General features: G+C 39.6%; 1 protein-coding gene across 2 annotated transcripts in view; it reads right to left on the bottom strand.

The window, feature by feature from the left end:
- Positions 1–2,589: 2,589 nt before the first annotated feature.
- Positions 2,590–14,581, bottom strand: part of IQGAP2 (IQ motif containing GTPase activating protein 2) — a 219,493-nt gene continuing 207,501 nt past the window's right edge. For both annotated transcript variants that reach the window (XM_074995443.1, XM_074995444.1), the window contains 6 exons: positions 12,195–12,282; positions 10,628–10,840; positions 7,131–7,291; positions 5,933–6,076; positions 3,192–3,300; positions 2,590–2,837 (listed from right to left, as the gene is read on the bottom strand). In XM_074995443.1, coding sequence (XP_074851544.1) covers positions 2,724–2,837; positions 3,192–3,300; positions 5,933–6,076; positions 7,131–7,291; positions 10,628–10,840; positions 12,195–12,282 — 829 coding nt within the window. In that variant the 3' untranslated portion in view covers positions 2,590–2,723. The remainder of the gene's footprint in view (positions 2,838–3,191; positions 3,301–5,932; positions 6,077–7,130; positions 7,292–10,627; positions 10,841–12,194; positions 12,283–14,581) is intronic.

Here is a 14,581-nt window from a genome sequence, read left to right as displayed (position 1 = left end):
ATCTGCTTCCAAAGCCCCTCTAATTTTCCAGTGTCTCAGTGTTCGCACATTCCACGTTCCAAATGATAGTATGTGTGTTAGTTGTAATTTCCTTTTGGTAGCGAACTTGTCGACCCACCGCCAATTGCTTGATTGGTGTCACGGACCTTGTTTATCTGGGCAGCATCTTTTATCATTTAATCGTACTGGCATTGGATTTCATTCATATTGTTGTTTCACTATCAGTGCATCACTCATCTGACCAACCCTCCCCACTTATGCAGGCTTGGGAGCCACTTGGAACCCCCAGAGGCTTCATGGCAGAATTAGATAAGTAGCCTCTTTTTTATGATGCTCCTTATTGTATTCAACTGAAGGTGATTAATAAACAGTACCTAGTTTAGGAAAAGGATGCAAGGAAGATGATGGATCCAGGGAAAGGAGAACAGATGTGCCTAACAAAATATCTGATGCAGAATTCAGGAGGCAGCTAGGATAGAAGACAGCAGGTCCACACCCATAATCAATGAATGGCCATTTCAGTCTGCAGTTTGGCCCTGGGGTAGGAGCTAGATGAGGACTGGCAGTGAGTCACAGAGGCAAAGTGTGTATAGACAGAGATCCCTGAGTGGGAGGATCAAAAAGGGCAGGGGCACTGTTGGGGGGCAGTAGCCTGAAGGAACAGAGCCATGATGTGGGAGAAATGCAGGTCCTAATGCAAGGTGGTGGAGCCCTTAACCAATAAACAGGCAACAATAGGCAGGACATGGGTTGGAAGAGGCCATGCCGGAGACTGGGTAGAGCTAATACCTGAGAGGCCATCAGGAGATGCCATGATAGCAAGTCACAGGTTCGCTGTGGAAGTAAAGAATAGTACACCCTGAATTGCAACAACAAAAAATTCTTCTGAGTAGAGATTGCTTGCCCCGTAATCCTTTCTGCAATAGCAATATGCAGTTAGGAACTTCCTGAATGCTCTTTTTCGATGCTGTTGGAAGGACAAGGCCCTGCAGATACTGAGGGAGTGAAGATATCATTCCTCCACTGAAGCACATGGCTTCAAAAGAAGGCCGACGAGCGTATGGATTGGTTGAGATGAAAGTGGGATGCTTCTATGGCAAAAAGTTGGGGTGGAAATGTGGAGAAACTTCATTTGTATGAAACATGGTTAAAAAAAAGGAAGGTCAACCCTCACAGCACCCAATTTGCCTCCCATTCTTGGGGATGTAAAAAATACCAGGATGACTACCATCCTGGAAAGGATGGACAAGGAGCAGAGGCTAGGGGTTTAAAGGGCAAGTTCATCAATCTGGTGAGAGCAAGGCTGAGGTGCCACTGAGGAATGAAGGGTTGAAAGAGAGCATAAGCTTGTAAGAGGGCCTTCCAAAAGAGCTGCATGAAGAGACACTTTCACAGAGCAGGTAGGGATTGGAGTTGAATTCCTGATCATTTTTCTCCATTTGTACTAAAGGTGTTTGGGTAGACTGGGGACCCAACATGCTGGTTTGAGCCTGCAAATGGTGCCTAATTTAGGGAACACTGCCTATATTTAAGCCAGGTGTTTGCAGGATAGCTTTGCTATACCACAGTGGGAGACGGTCATCTTGCAGGGAGTGGCAGATCCAGGTGGTTGAAGCTACAATGCTGCTGATCACCTGGTCCAGAGACAGGAGGTGAAAGACACCACTGCACAAAAATGAAGGAAAAATGAAAGAAGCTTTTAAAAACAGAATGGTTGGAAGAAACTGAACCGTTCCATCTGTTCCACTGACAGAGGCAGGAAATCCAGTCTCCTGAACTAAGTGCCAGGGGTTAGTCCTTTTTTGCTGGAGCCTCTAGAACAACTTCCAAACTCCATATGTGTAATGAATGAAGAAAAGTCATGCAACAGAATTCCCTCACACATTTATTTTACACAGAATAATCTCCAAGGGATACATTTAAAAACTGATTTTATTGCATTATTTACTGATTTTATTTCCGTACAAAAAAGACAAACAGGCACAATTTAAGTATTCAAATACCTCAAGTAATTAAAAAAACTGATCGCTATTCAGATTACCCCTTTGTCACTTAAATTAAAAGGCTGTGAGTAGAAAGATTTACCCTGCGGCAGTAGTGCATTTTTATTAGTAGGAATAAATCACAAAATATATCTTTGTACAAGTAAATGTTACTGTAATTTTATAATTTCCTATAAAATTGTATTTCAAATTGCACAATTTGCTTTACAGTTGATAACTGCCAGAAAACAGGCTTAGCATTTAATTTGTCAAAAATATCCCTTAGAAACAAAATTAGGATTTCTTTCAGAGAATACTTTGAAAGTCTAATAAGAACTATATTCTGTAGCTTGGATAATTTAAAAATAGGCCTTCATAGGAAGAAGTTTGTATATTTATGGCATTTCAACTACATTTATTTTCTGCCTTCTTTAAAAACCAGACCACCCACCCCAAAATAGCTGAGTGTCACTAAATAATGATTATACTTTCCAATCAAATTTCCAACACCACAGTGACATTGAAGTGGTTAAAATTAACCTATTGTCTAATTTGCTACCGCCATATCAAATGATGAAAAGGCACGTAAATATATTTTTCTGAACAGTTTGGTTGTTTTGTTTTTTTTTTGACATCAAAAACAATGTCCAATGATAGCAACTGCAAACAAATGTTTAAAAGCAAAAATACTGAAGAGAGATTCCTGTTGATTTGATGCAGACTCTCCAACATCTGCAAGCTTCATTTTCCATAGAACTTCTTGTTCAACAGGAATATGAGCAGGTTAACATTAACTTTTGCTTTGTCAAACATTTTCATTACAGCTACACCTTCATATTGCATCTGAAGCAAATCCTGCAAATAATAAAAAAAATTAGCCTTGGTTTGAGTTCATGCTCTCTTACACAAAAACAAACAAATTCTGGCACCTTTATTTGTAAGTTCAGAGCCTTAAACTCATACGTCTTACCCTTCACAACTGAAATATTTAGTAATTAGACAACTTACTGTACTGTCAATGCATATAAACTAAAGTGATCCTCTCTACATATCCAATCTGCATATAAGCTTAAATGTTACATAAGTAACACTTACTTCTCACCCATTATACTATAATGCCCTTACAGTTTATGAAAAGTCAGAAAGGGTAGATTTTTAGCTCAAATACAAGTCTATTTAGGTTCAAATAGAGCTAATTTAAAACTTTACCTGGAAATGAAGTTCCACTTTTTCCATCTGAACACCCAAGAATTTTGCTTTGATTTCAAAATCACCCATTTCTTCACCAGGTGTGATGTCAAACATAACATTTTTAAACCTTAAAAAATTGGATGCATGTCACACTTCACATGATCAGACAAAAACCATAAAGCCAAAATTCATATGATAAGCACTTGTATTTTCTTAAGCACAGCATGCACTGGTGATCTACACACAATCTAAAACCTTAAGTATTACTACAGCCTCTGTGCCCAGTAATAGCAGAATTGGACGGACTGCAAAGCAGTTTCTGGTCTGGGGCAGAACTCAGTAGTATGGAGTTACGTATTTTCTTAGGCTATACGCACACACAAAGTGCTTTACAATATAGGAACACAAGCATACTATACCAGCAGAATTCTCCTGGTGTGGACTCAGGAATACTGGGAAAGCTGTACTTTGTAGGTGCATAATAAAAAAAAACAAAACACACCATCTCCCACAGGGTAGAGCAAGCATACCAGCATCAAAAAGGGATCACACACAAGTAGCACTGCTCTGCCAGCAGAAGCCTGTAGCATACACATGGCAGTAGGATATGTATATTTTGTAAATTACTGGTTCTGTTTCCTTTAAGGGGAAGGTAAAAAATGGCTGACAGGCAGCACACTCCATTACAGACACTTAGTATCTCTCCTCTCCCCACAGAAGTTTGTCTCACACTTCACACTCTTCAACTGTGTACCTAAAATCGATTTTGTAGATGTCGACAATGGTCCCTGTCCTCACTGTAGAATGTTGATGGGAGCGCTCCTCCCGCCGAGGTTTCTTAATCCTTGGGGCTTGCAAGGAGTTCCGGGGTCAGAACTGATCCCAGAATGTGCTGTCCCCGGATGATTGAACCTAAACATTTGATCTTTCGCGGCTAGCCTAAGACACCATGTCTTTTATGAGGGACATCACTAATCACATCAGCCTCAGGGGCACTAACACCACTGTTAGCCTTCCAGGACAAGGCAGAATTTTACAGCTTGTCAAATAACCTTTTCCCTTTTGTTGGGGAGTTACCCACTCCTTACCCAATGATTTCAGTGGAGCAAGATCGGAAGGGGATGGAAAATTTTTGAGACTGAATAAGAGTGGTTCTGAACGTTTAGCACTTAGTAAGTTTTTGTCTTGTTACACCTTGATTGTAGAACTCAACCTTCTTCCCTATAGTTTCAAACATGTTCCCCCAAAACCGCTCAAGCTTTTTAACTTCATTTTTTCCCCCACTAAGCCAAGAATTCTCCAAAAGTTCTTTCTTTGAATGAGAAACTGGAGTTCCTTGAATGAACATCCAGGAAGCTAGGTGGGTTATTTTGTATTGTGTAGTATTTAGCGTCTTTAAAATTCTACCTATATTTTGCCTTTGGAAACAAAGTTTCATTCCTATTGGGGGTCGACTCTCCCATCTTATTTGAGGCTTTTGAGGTTAAGCCCATATGAGGGGAAGGAGGGAGGACTGAGCTGTTTCGCCCCTCATCCTAGAATAGGTTATTGGAAAGAAAATGCAAAGAAGCATCCCTTGAAGGAGGCTGGCTTCTCTTCTTCTAAATAGCCTTCTTTTAAAAAACATGCCTGACACCTTGCCCTTTTCAGTAGGCCACTCAAGTGAATGGAAAGGAACTCAAATTTTTTTTTTTAATGTACACTGGACCAGTTGATTGTAAAAGGAGGGGAAAATGGGGAGAATCTTGCTGATTTACCACAAAGATTTACTGTGATTATCTTGGAGGCTCATTCGAGTCCCACTCTGGCACTAATGTGTATCAACCCATCATAGCTGAAATGTGTCTAGGAGTCTGAAAAGTGGGGAGAAGAAAGCAGGAACCTCAATATATCATTGAAATGCTGTCTTATTTTCCTTAGAGCAGCAAAATGTCCATGGAACTTTGTAAGGTGTGAGAGCAGTCTTTCTATAGAGCCTGAAAAAGGTCAGCTCACCAATGAAACAATCCTTGGTTCTGAGTTTGTGCTCTTCAGCTTTCTCAGCATGATGGAACTTAGCAAGTGGCCCTATTAGAGAAGGGATAAGAGGGCAGGACACAAGAAAAGCACCTGGAAAATATGAAAGTCCTCTAAAGGGAGACAAGTGCAAGACATTTTGTTTGAAGCTTTCCCAACAGTTATGAAATTTAGAATATTGGATAACACAAGAAAGTTCAACAACCAACTTAATCTGCCCTCAATTGTGCAAACTATCTAGTATGAGGCTGGAAGGGAGCCAAACCACACGTGACGACTCTTGGGCTTCAGTTCTCTTCCTGCAAGTACTAGTATCTCAGGAAGAGGAAGACTCAGGATCCAAAAAGCTTCAAAACTGAGTTATTTCCATTAATGACAATTTCAGCATAATAGCTGCTTTACTCAAAAGTTTATTAAAATAGTTATTCAGTGGCTGAAAAAGTAATAGCTTTTGAGCAAGTCAGTCACAATCAGCACTTATCAAATTACTTTAAATGGAACATTCAGAAGCTGGCTACCTTGTTTCACTAGGCTTTTCAAGCATGTTCTCAAAGAGTCATTAAGTAGCAAACTACAAAGACAGCTGGGAGAAAGATTATTAGGATAGGCAATTGTAATCCCATTTACCTCCACGGTGAAGTGAGAAAAAAAAGAATGCTCAAGTTTCTGAACTTTCACCAAAACAATGACTGGTGAAAGATGTCAATTTCCTTTGCGCTGAGCAAATTTAAAGCAATACTCACTGGTTGGTTTGAAGATCTTCAATTTCTAGAATGACACCTTTTTCATGTAGTCTTGCGGCTGTGTACTTCAGTGATGCGTGCTTAAGTTTTTTGCTTCCCTTCTCTTCTACTTTTCCATCTACTTTAATTGACCTCCGAGAATTTCTGTAGTGGGGAAAAAAAGTTTATGGTTCATCTACCAAGAGCATACACTTCATACCTTCTCCATAGCTCCTTGCAGAAGAAAGGATAAAGAAAAGGAACTGCTAACAAAGTTTAGTTCTTCCTTTACTCCTGTGTTCTTGAGAGATCTGGTTACAACAACTTTCACACCAAAAAAGTCTGAGGGGTAGCTGTGTTAGTCTGTAGCATCACAAACAACAAGTAGTCCTGCAGCACATTAAAGCAACAAATGTATTAGGTAATGAGCTTTCCTGGGTAAGATGCACTTAATATGAAGAAGTGGGTCTTACCCATGAAAGCCCATTAACTTATAAAATATTTAAGTCTTTAAGGTGCTACTGGACGGCTTATTATTTATTAAAAAAGGAGACTAGAAAGAAACAAAATAGAACAGATCTAAGAATTACTGGAATTACTATCAGACATGGAAAAAAATGGGAGACTTCTTATGCCTGAATATATATATTTACAAAGTCCTTCACCCTTTTGTGGGGGGGGGGGGGCACGTGGGTTGGAAATCACAACTTAAGTCAATAAAAGTTTACACTGTACCATCTTAGTGCAGCTCTCTCTCATGAGTAATGCAGAGACTGGCTACACACATCAATCCAGAGGAGCATCCAATACTTGCATCACAAAGCATATTTTAGCAAAGATAGATCTTAACAAGTTAGTACTATTTTATATCCATCCACCTTCAAGCAAGTCGCCTCACACTGAGGGGGAAAACTTATATTTAAGCCCCAATGTGATGGTGCACATGAGCAATCTCACTGGTAAACTCCAGTTAAGCTTTCCAATTTAAGACCAATGACAGCATACCTCAGATCACTTTTTTTTTAAATAAAGGAAATCTTTTGAAAAGCAACTTTCAAAGAAATATATCATCAGTCTCATTTTCACTACATAATTATTCAACAATTGATAACAGTTCTGGTTCACTTTTTACATGGGAATTAGACCAAGTTTGCAACTAAAGAATACATCAGTGGCATTTGGATCTCTTTAGATGTTAACAAAAAAGCTTTCAACTCACTTTCTTGTTAAGTTGTCTAAGCAGGTTTTTATATAGGTGTTGTAATAATTTACTTGATCTTCATAAAATGTTGTCTTGGATTGAAGTGCAGACAGCGTCTGTTGGAGTTTTACTAATTCAGCTTTCCGATGATGTCGGTATCTTCTTTGATTTCGGATGTCCTGTGGTAAAGAGATTTGAATTGAATTGTTTTACATAATAATGTGATTTGAAGTCCCCCCCCATATAAAGTAATTTCCTCACAGAATACCACCAAAATCTATTCAGTGCTTCTACAGTTTAATAGTACATTATTGCTCATTTACTTACTTAGGAAAAATATAAATGTATAATATGTCCTTCCTCATATTTCACAGAACTGGTTTTTAAAAGCATAGATACAAATGCCATATGCTCAGAGAAGAGCATTTCATTGTGACAAGTGGATAACATTTCAATACATTTGTGTGCAATTCAGTCAGCTGCTTATTTCTTTTACCACCATATACTTGTTTTTCCTATCTACTCCTATTATGCTGAAGTGAGTCCATGTTTCAGCAAATAAACCATTATTGATGACCATTATCTTCTTTGAGGACCCAAAGTAGTCAAGATGACTAGTTAAAAAAAAAAAAATCCATAAAATCTTGGTTTTTATGGCATGTTATTTTTTCCAATACCCTGCCAGAGTCAACTTCTTTATTTCAGTGTATACAATTTACAAACAGTGATGAGGACCAAGTGAGCAAAACAGGTCAGATCTTAAGAGACAGATGAATACTTGGGGCAGGGGAAAAGCTCCCTTTCCTCTGTAAAGGGTGAAAATATTGGAAGTAGAAACCTCTTCCCTTGAGCTCATCATGGCTAAGTTTCCTGTGGTCCCATAAAGTTTGTTTACAGCCACCAGTCTTGACCCTCAATGTTCTATGCTGTTATTTACCTCTAAAAGTCTAAGGGCTCAGTAAGCAGTGGAAGTGTTGGTAATCCATGGCTTCCCAAATGGGGGGCATGCAACCCGGATACCCACCTCATCCCCCCCACCTCAAGAAAGAGATGGCCCTTGCTTCCAGCTCTCAGCCCCTGCCATTCCACATGGGCAACATGGATCAGCCACTACAAAAAGCAGGCAGCCAGTGAAGGCCCACATGGAGCTAGCTGCCTCCTGCAAAGGTGACGAGTAGGCATGGGTTGCAGGGGAGGGAGGGAAGGAGAATGGAGTTAGAGGAGGGGCTGGCAGTGCCTGGCTTTGGGCAAGGGGAGGGGCTCAGGCAGACAGCTGACAGGCGGCTAGGGTGGCTGGCTTGTGGTAAAAAAGGTAAGGGGGAGGGTGTGAGGATTTCTCAAAAAAATGGGGTTGTGATGCTGAAAAGTTTGGGAACCACTGTTGACTTGCTGGGGTCTGGCAAATTCTCTCATTCAGCACTGGTCAGGTCCCGAGGGTGCTGAACTAGAGAGGTTTAACCTGTAGTGCATTTTGTTAATGGGTAGGGCAGTCCTGGTAGAGGCTGAGAAGTTCAGGATGATTACGCTTATGGGACTTTTCCTGGGGATTACTGAGGTTGTGACAGTGTCTGCAGGACTGGGGTTGAAAGGTCCTACAGCACTTAAGTAGTCCAATACTAACATTGTGGCTGACATTACTGCTTCATATGGTGATAATGAACTTCTAATGCAGGAGGTTTCTAGAATTCTTTCTGCATAACCTCAGCCTGTTTGTGGCGGTTACCCGTCTCTGGCCATTGCTGCCGCAGGGAAGAGAACCTTTTGTGAGAAGGAGGAGGATCTGCTTTGAGACATGCAAAGATGATCCCTAGCATGGCATGTTGTACAGGTATTGGTTATGTTGAGGTAGACAAACTCACTGCCACATGCGTTTTGCCTGTGATGGTGGGGCCTCCGAGAACCTTCAGCACCTTCTGTAAGGTTCTCTCCCTTCTTGATACTGTGAATATATAGCTCAATTACAGTAACAAGCAGACAGGGTACCACAGTGGATGTGATAGTAGTACCTTGTGAGGTGGCGCCAAACAGCTACTTGTCTGTAGAGGATTTCTCAGATGGGGATATCTACCACTGTGTTGGTCAGCACTGTGGCGAGTTCAACAGGTCTCTCTGCCAAGATAAGATCAGGACACTCCTCCCCAGTGCTGCACTAGGACCTCCCACCCTTGAAACAACAGAGGATGTCTCTCTAGAGGGCTAGTGTTTTTAGCCCATCCTGCTGAGGCACTCATTGGTTTCAGTTACATTACAACAAGCAGTAAGAAGAAACTGAGGAAGGATCGGGAGAGCAAAGTAGTACAGATGCCTTCTGCAGCAGGCCTGGAACGTCATCAAGTCTGCGCCATTTTAGACTAAGGGAGGGAGCAAGTTGAGATCAAAGAGGATGCCCAGCACCACTCCTTTTACAATGAGGCTTAAGGTTGAGCACAAACCTTCTGATTACAACAGTGGCAGCATGGTGCGTCTGGGAGACAAAATCCCTTAGGTATGGTATTAGCAACAAATTAGAAAACGTTATCCTGCTAGATGTATTTGCAGTCAAACTTTTTTGAAAAGGTAAATGGTTGAATCCACTACTGTCATGAGACGAACAAATGTATTTTCACATTATCGACTTTAAATGGAAAATATAAAGTAAGCATGGGGATTCTGATTTGGATCAAGATGGTTGGTTGCTAACAAGCACAACTACCTCTGACATAATGGGAGAAAAACACCCTCCTTTACTGTTTTGCACTATCACTGCCCCTATTTTGTCTTATGTCAAGTGTATATAAGGAAATCCTTTTTCTGAGTGCTGTTTTTAATAGTAATAGAGAGATAGCCATGCTAGTCTACATACTATGAAAAGAAAAACGCAGTCCAGTAGCACTTTAAAGACTAACAAAATAATTTATCAGGTGATGAGCTTTCCTGGGACAGACCCACTTCTTCAGGTATGACTATGATTTGAAGTGGGTCTGTCCCAGGAAAGCTCATCACCTAATAAATTATTTTGTTAGTCTTTAAAGTGCTACTGGACTGCTTTTTTGTTTTGTTTTTAATAGGGTTCCTGAATTCCTTTTAAAACTTTGTAAAGATAAAAAGCAATGACTATCTGAAAGATTTTGCTATGAAGAATTTCATGAAAGTGGTAGCATACCCTCTTGTTTTACCACCTGTCATTTGTTGGGCATGTTTATTGATACCAATAAAAGCACAAAAATAACCACAATTTTGGAGATTGTCAGTTACCCTTCACTTGTGTGGCATGGATAATAGAGAAAAAGTGCCTACCCTTACATGATTTCTTGAGCTGAATATTGAACATTTGAGTGAGTATTTTAGCAACTAAATTTACTTCCTCACTTTGAGTGTCTAAATTTTTCTTTCAAATGCAGATGGAATCATTTGTATACTTTACATGACTCATTTTGGTATTCTCTAGGAGGATGCTTATCACAAGTACATATCTATAGAGTGCAAGATTAGATGCATTTTTGACATTTGAAAAGTAAACAGCACATTCCAATTACTTTAGCAATCTCATTGATTATTTCTTGGTACTTATTTGCTGAAGACACTAATCCAGCCTGTTCCAATGTGCGAAGATTTCTTTGTATTTTCCTTTTCTTCTGTTCTATTGGGAGCTGCCCATCTGCAAGCATCGACTGACTGTGCTTCATTTTCTCTGGAGTTTTGGAATCTAAGATAGCACGTTTCTCTACCACTTTTAAGTGCTCAGATTCCTGGACAAAATATGGAAAACAAAACAAAAAACAAACAGTTGATTACCAGTTCATTCATATTAAGTGTCCAGATGCTCTGACCTCTGTGTAAACGAATTGTGAACAAGAGCGTAAAATAAATGCTACGTTCATATCCATTTTGACTAAACTGTGTTATAAGGGAGTTTACTGTTACTCTGTCTCTTGAAGGCATATTACAATTAAGTCCATTAATAATAAATTAGTAGATTTGTTAGATGGGACATAGAAAGCCTGTTTAAATTGCAGTACCATGGTCTGATGAACTCATTCAAGTTGAAAGTGTCTTATAGACTTCAAGGACTGAACGTTCTTATAGAAAGCCTATTGAAGGACCCTTGCTTTTTATTAAACTCAAGAAAAGCCAACATGTTACATCACTGGTAAAGCTTGTATATCTACTAATATATACTTCAAGCTGCAACATTTGAGAGAAGTCTACAGAAGATGAGATTCTCACACAGCTCCCACAGCCAAGGAAAGCAAAAGAGGTTTCCCACACACAGTTATTTACTTAATTGCGTGAACAAACTAAACAAGGAAATTCTCAGAATGAAGTACTACATATTTCATGAGGAAAAAATACAGGAAGATACTTAAAACACTGGTGCATTTGATAGAAAGAAAAAAGTCAAAGACCGAAAATGCCTTCATATATTATGTTAAAATAATTTCATGGATGTATAGCAGTGAAACTCCTCAATCTTATTCTAGGTGTTTTAGTATAAAACATCATTTTCCATTAGGAAAAAGTCCTGTGATCTAAATGGTGACTATTTATTAAGACCCCTTCTTAAATATAGACAATGTATTTTCTACAAGAGCTCTCTCTGAAATTACTAAGTATGGGGCCTACTAGCTTTAAAAACCTGCATGCTCATTTCCAATTTTAAATTCAAAAAAGTTACTCACACGAAAGAAAGACAGCCACCACCCCCCTCAAAACAAAAACAAAAAAACACGCTGATGGAGCCAAAGACTTCCGATTTAAAAAAGTGTGAAATGTTGGTTGAAATTTTTCCCCCTCCATTGTTAACTGTCAGCAGAGCCGCTGTCCTGGGGCAGGGGGTGAAGGGCAGCTGTCTTGGGGGCCCACAGTGTAAAAGGGCCAAGGACTCCCAGCTACTGCAGCAGCAGGCAGAACCCCAGGCCCTTTACAATAACCAGAGTCCCTGGCAGCATGGGCCAGGCAGTTTTGAAGGACTGACTAGCCCAACCATCTCCCCAGAGAAACAGCCTAAAGGGATTAGAGACCATCAGAGAAATTTGTTACCTATTTTAAATCTAAGACAAAGTATCAAGATGTATGAGGAGAACAAACACCCTGTTCGTTTACCTGCCGTGCAGAAGCTGGTGTTTCTAAGATTTCTATGAGTGCCTCTCCTGGTTGAGTTCGTATCACGTCAACTACAAGCCGTTTTGTCCTTTACAGAGAAACAAAAAATGGATGATGGTATCTGTCACAGGAAGCATTTAGTTTCTTCATTTGCAACTCATTTCAAAAGTTGAAGATCAAACACAAAATGCTGGTATTTTACAAGGTATTTTAGATTTCAGAGCTTCTACTAACAGGAATCGTAATTTTTGAGATATATGCACATTTTTCTACCAAAATCTGCTTGTCTTCCTTCACCCTTTGGGGGAGTTAGCTATCATGGCAATAGATGCCATAATAAGCATTCAGGTGCATTTGTATCACTTAAGACTTCAACAAAGGGAGAGATGGAAACCCAGATCTTTCCAAAGTCTGACCTATGCATACTTGTTTGAGCCATGGATTTATTATACTGAGTATTTAGAAACAGACATTGCCAAACGTCAGAAACATACAAATATCAAGTATTACTGTGTGCTACTTAAAGAAAAACTTCTCTAGGAACAGAGAATACATACTTCCTTAGTAGCAAAAACCATAAAACTCCTGAACAGAAAGGAAACTGCTTTGTCCTGATATGTTAAGGGGTTCGCTTTTATGGTTGGCGTAAGCAGTTATCACAAATTCCTGCTGTCTCTTCTTTCTAAAGTTATTTGGAGAACATCCTGTTATAGAGCTCTATAATAACTGAATACATTGTTATACAAACTAGGTACATCTCTTTACAAGCTAATAGCCTAACTAATACAGAGACTAATAAATCAAGAATAATGCATACTATAGCCCATGCTTCACATAGGGAATGTAACAGCTGGGTTTTTGAAAAAAATATATTTGGAAGTATTAGCAGTGAAACTTAAGTCCTCAAATAATTGTTTTTAACCCATGTTTTCAAGAAAAAATTTAAATCCAATAAAAATTGTGAGAAAATATTTTTATGGTCTTCTATTGTATGCCCATGCAAGAGCCAATATCACAAGAAACTTGTATTCTTATTTGATACAAAACATTTGAAATTGGATCGAATTTCATATTGATACACTAGAAATTCACATAGAAGGAAAAAAGCAACAGCAGCAATAGCTAAAAAGTATATGTGATCTGAATTACCACGTCATTCTGATGCATGTGCAGCTGGAACAGACAGCCTGTTCAACCTACAGGAGGCATGGCAATGTTCTAGTCCCTCTCCTCATGTGATGACTCAGGTGCTCAACAGCTTCAGAGGAATACCTTCTGCCACTGACTGCTCCTGAATTCGCTCTCATATGCCAATGAAGCAGAGGCTTCTTTAAAGCGAGTTTACCTTAACTATACTCAGGCCAGATTTGTCTCCTTCTGTGGCTTCCCTCTCCAACTTTTGGAAATCTCCTTAGAAATTATTTCAGCAGATAGAAATTACAAATATTTTATGTGCTATTCAGGGGAGGACTAAATACTTGCTAAACACTGACTTAAGGAATTTCGGGCTTGAACTTAAATTCTTTCCTAAATCCAAATCTTTTCTGCACTGGGGCCATAGTCTTTGAACAACCTCATTCTCCTCCTAAAACAAGACACAGCAGGACCCAGAACATACCAATTTTTACTCAGATACAAGTAGAGGTACTATCCTAAGACCCGTATTGTGCAAAACAATCCATGGATGAAGTTATGTACTGGTGCTTCCAAAAGATACGCATGCAAAGTACTGGTACAAGACAGCTGAAAATATGGTCATTTGAAGAAACATGTTTGCAATTTTCACACTCAAAAGTCCTAAAGGTTTCCTTGAACTCTAATATGCTGATGATTTTTAAAAGTAACTAAAATATTCCAATGAGTTTTATAGAAAAGATGCATCGCCACATTTTTGACCACCAGGAGCAATTAATCAATCACACTGTATATCTATCTGTATACACAGACATACCCCCATTTCAACATCAACCACATAGATAATGGCATAGAGTGTGCGCACCTATAAAGTTTGAGGTCAGTGCCAAACTGGGAGGAGTTGCAAGCACTTTGAAGGATAGGATTTAAATTCAAAACTATCTGAAGTAAAACAGGATGTACTTCAGTAATACTTACCAATATTCTTGTTGCACAAAACCAAACACTAGCTCTGCCCCTTCCCCGAAGCATCAGTCCCATCCCCAACTCACTACTGTCCCTCTCCTTGGTTGCTTGCTAGCAGTTGCAACCTGAGCTACCACCCTTGCCCGCACCGCAGCCCCTAGCTATTCCTCTCCCCCACACCCAACACAGCCCCTGGCTATCCCCTCTGCCTGCAGAGATACATGGAGTGGTTTTCAACCTTTTTGAAAGCAGTCTTTCTTTTGAGTTATTTTTGGTTGCATCCCCTC

Source organism: Carettochelys insculpta, chromosome 5 (assembly GCF_033958435.1).
Source record: "Carettochelys insculpta isolate YL-2023 chromosome 5, ASM3395843v1, whole genome shotgun sequence".
Lineage (NCBI taxonomy): Eukaryota > Metazoa > Chordata > Testudines > Carettochelyidae > Carettochelys > Carettochelys insculpta.
This window is presented reverse-complemented; position numbering and strand designations above follow the sequence as displayed.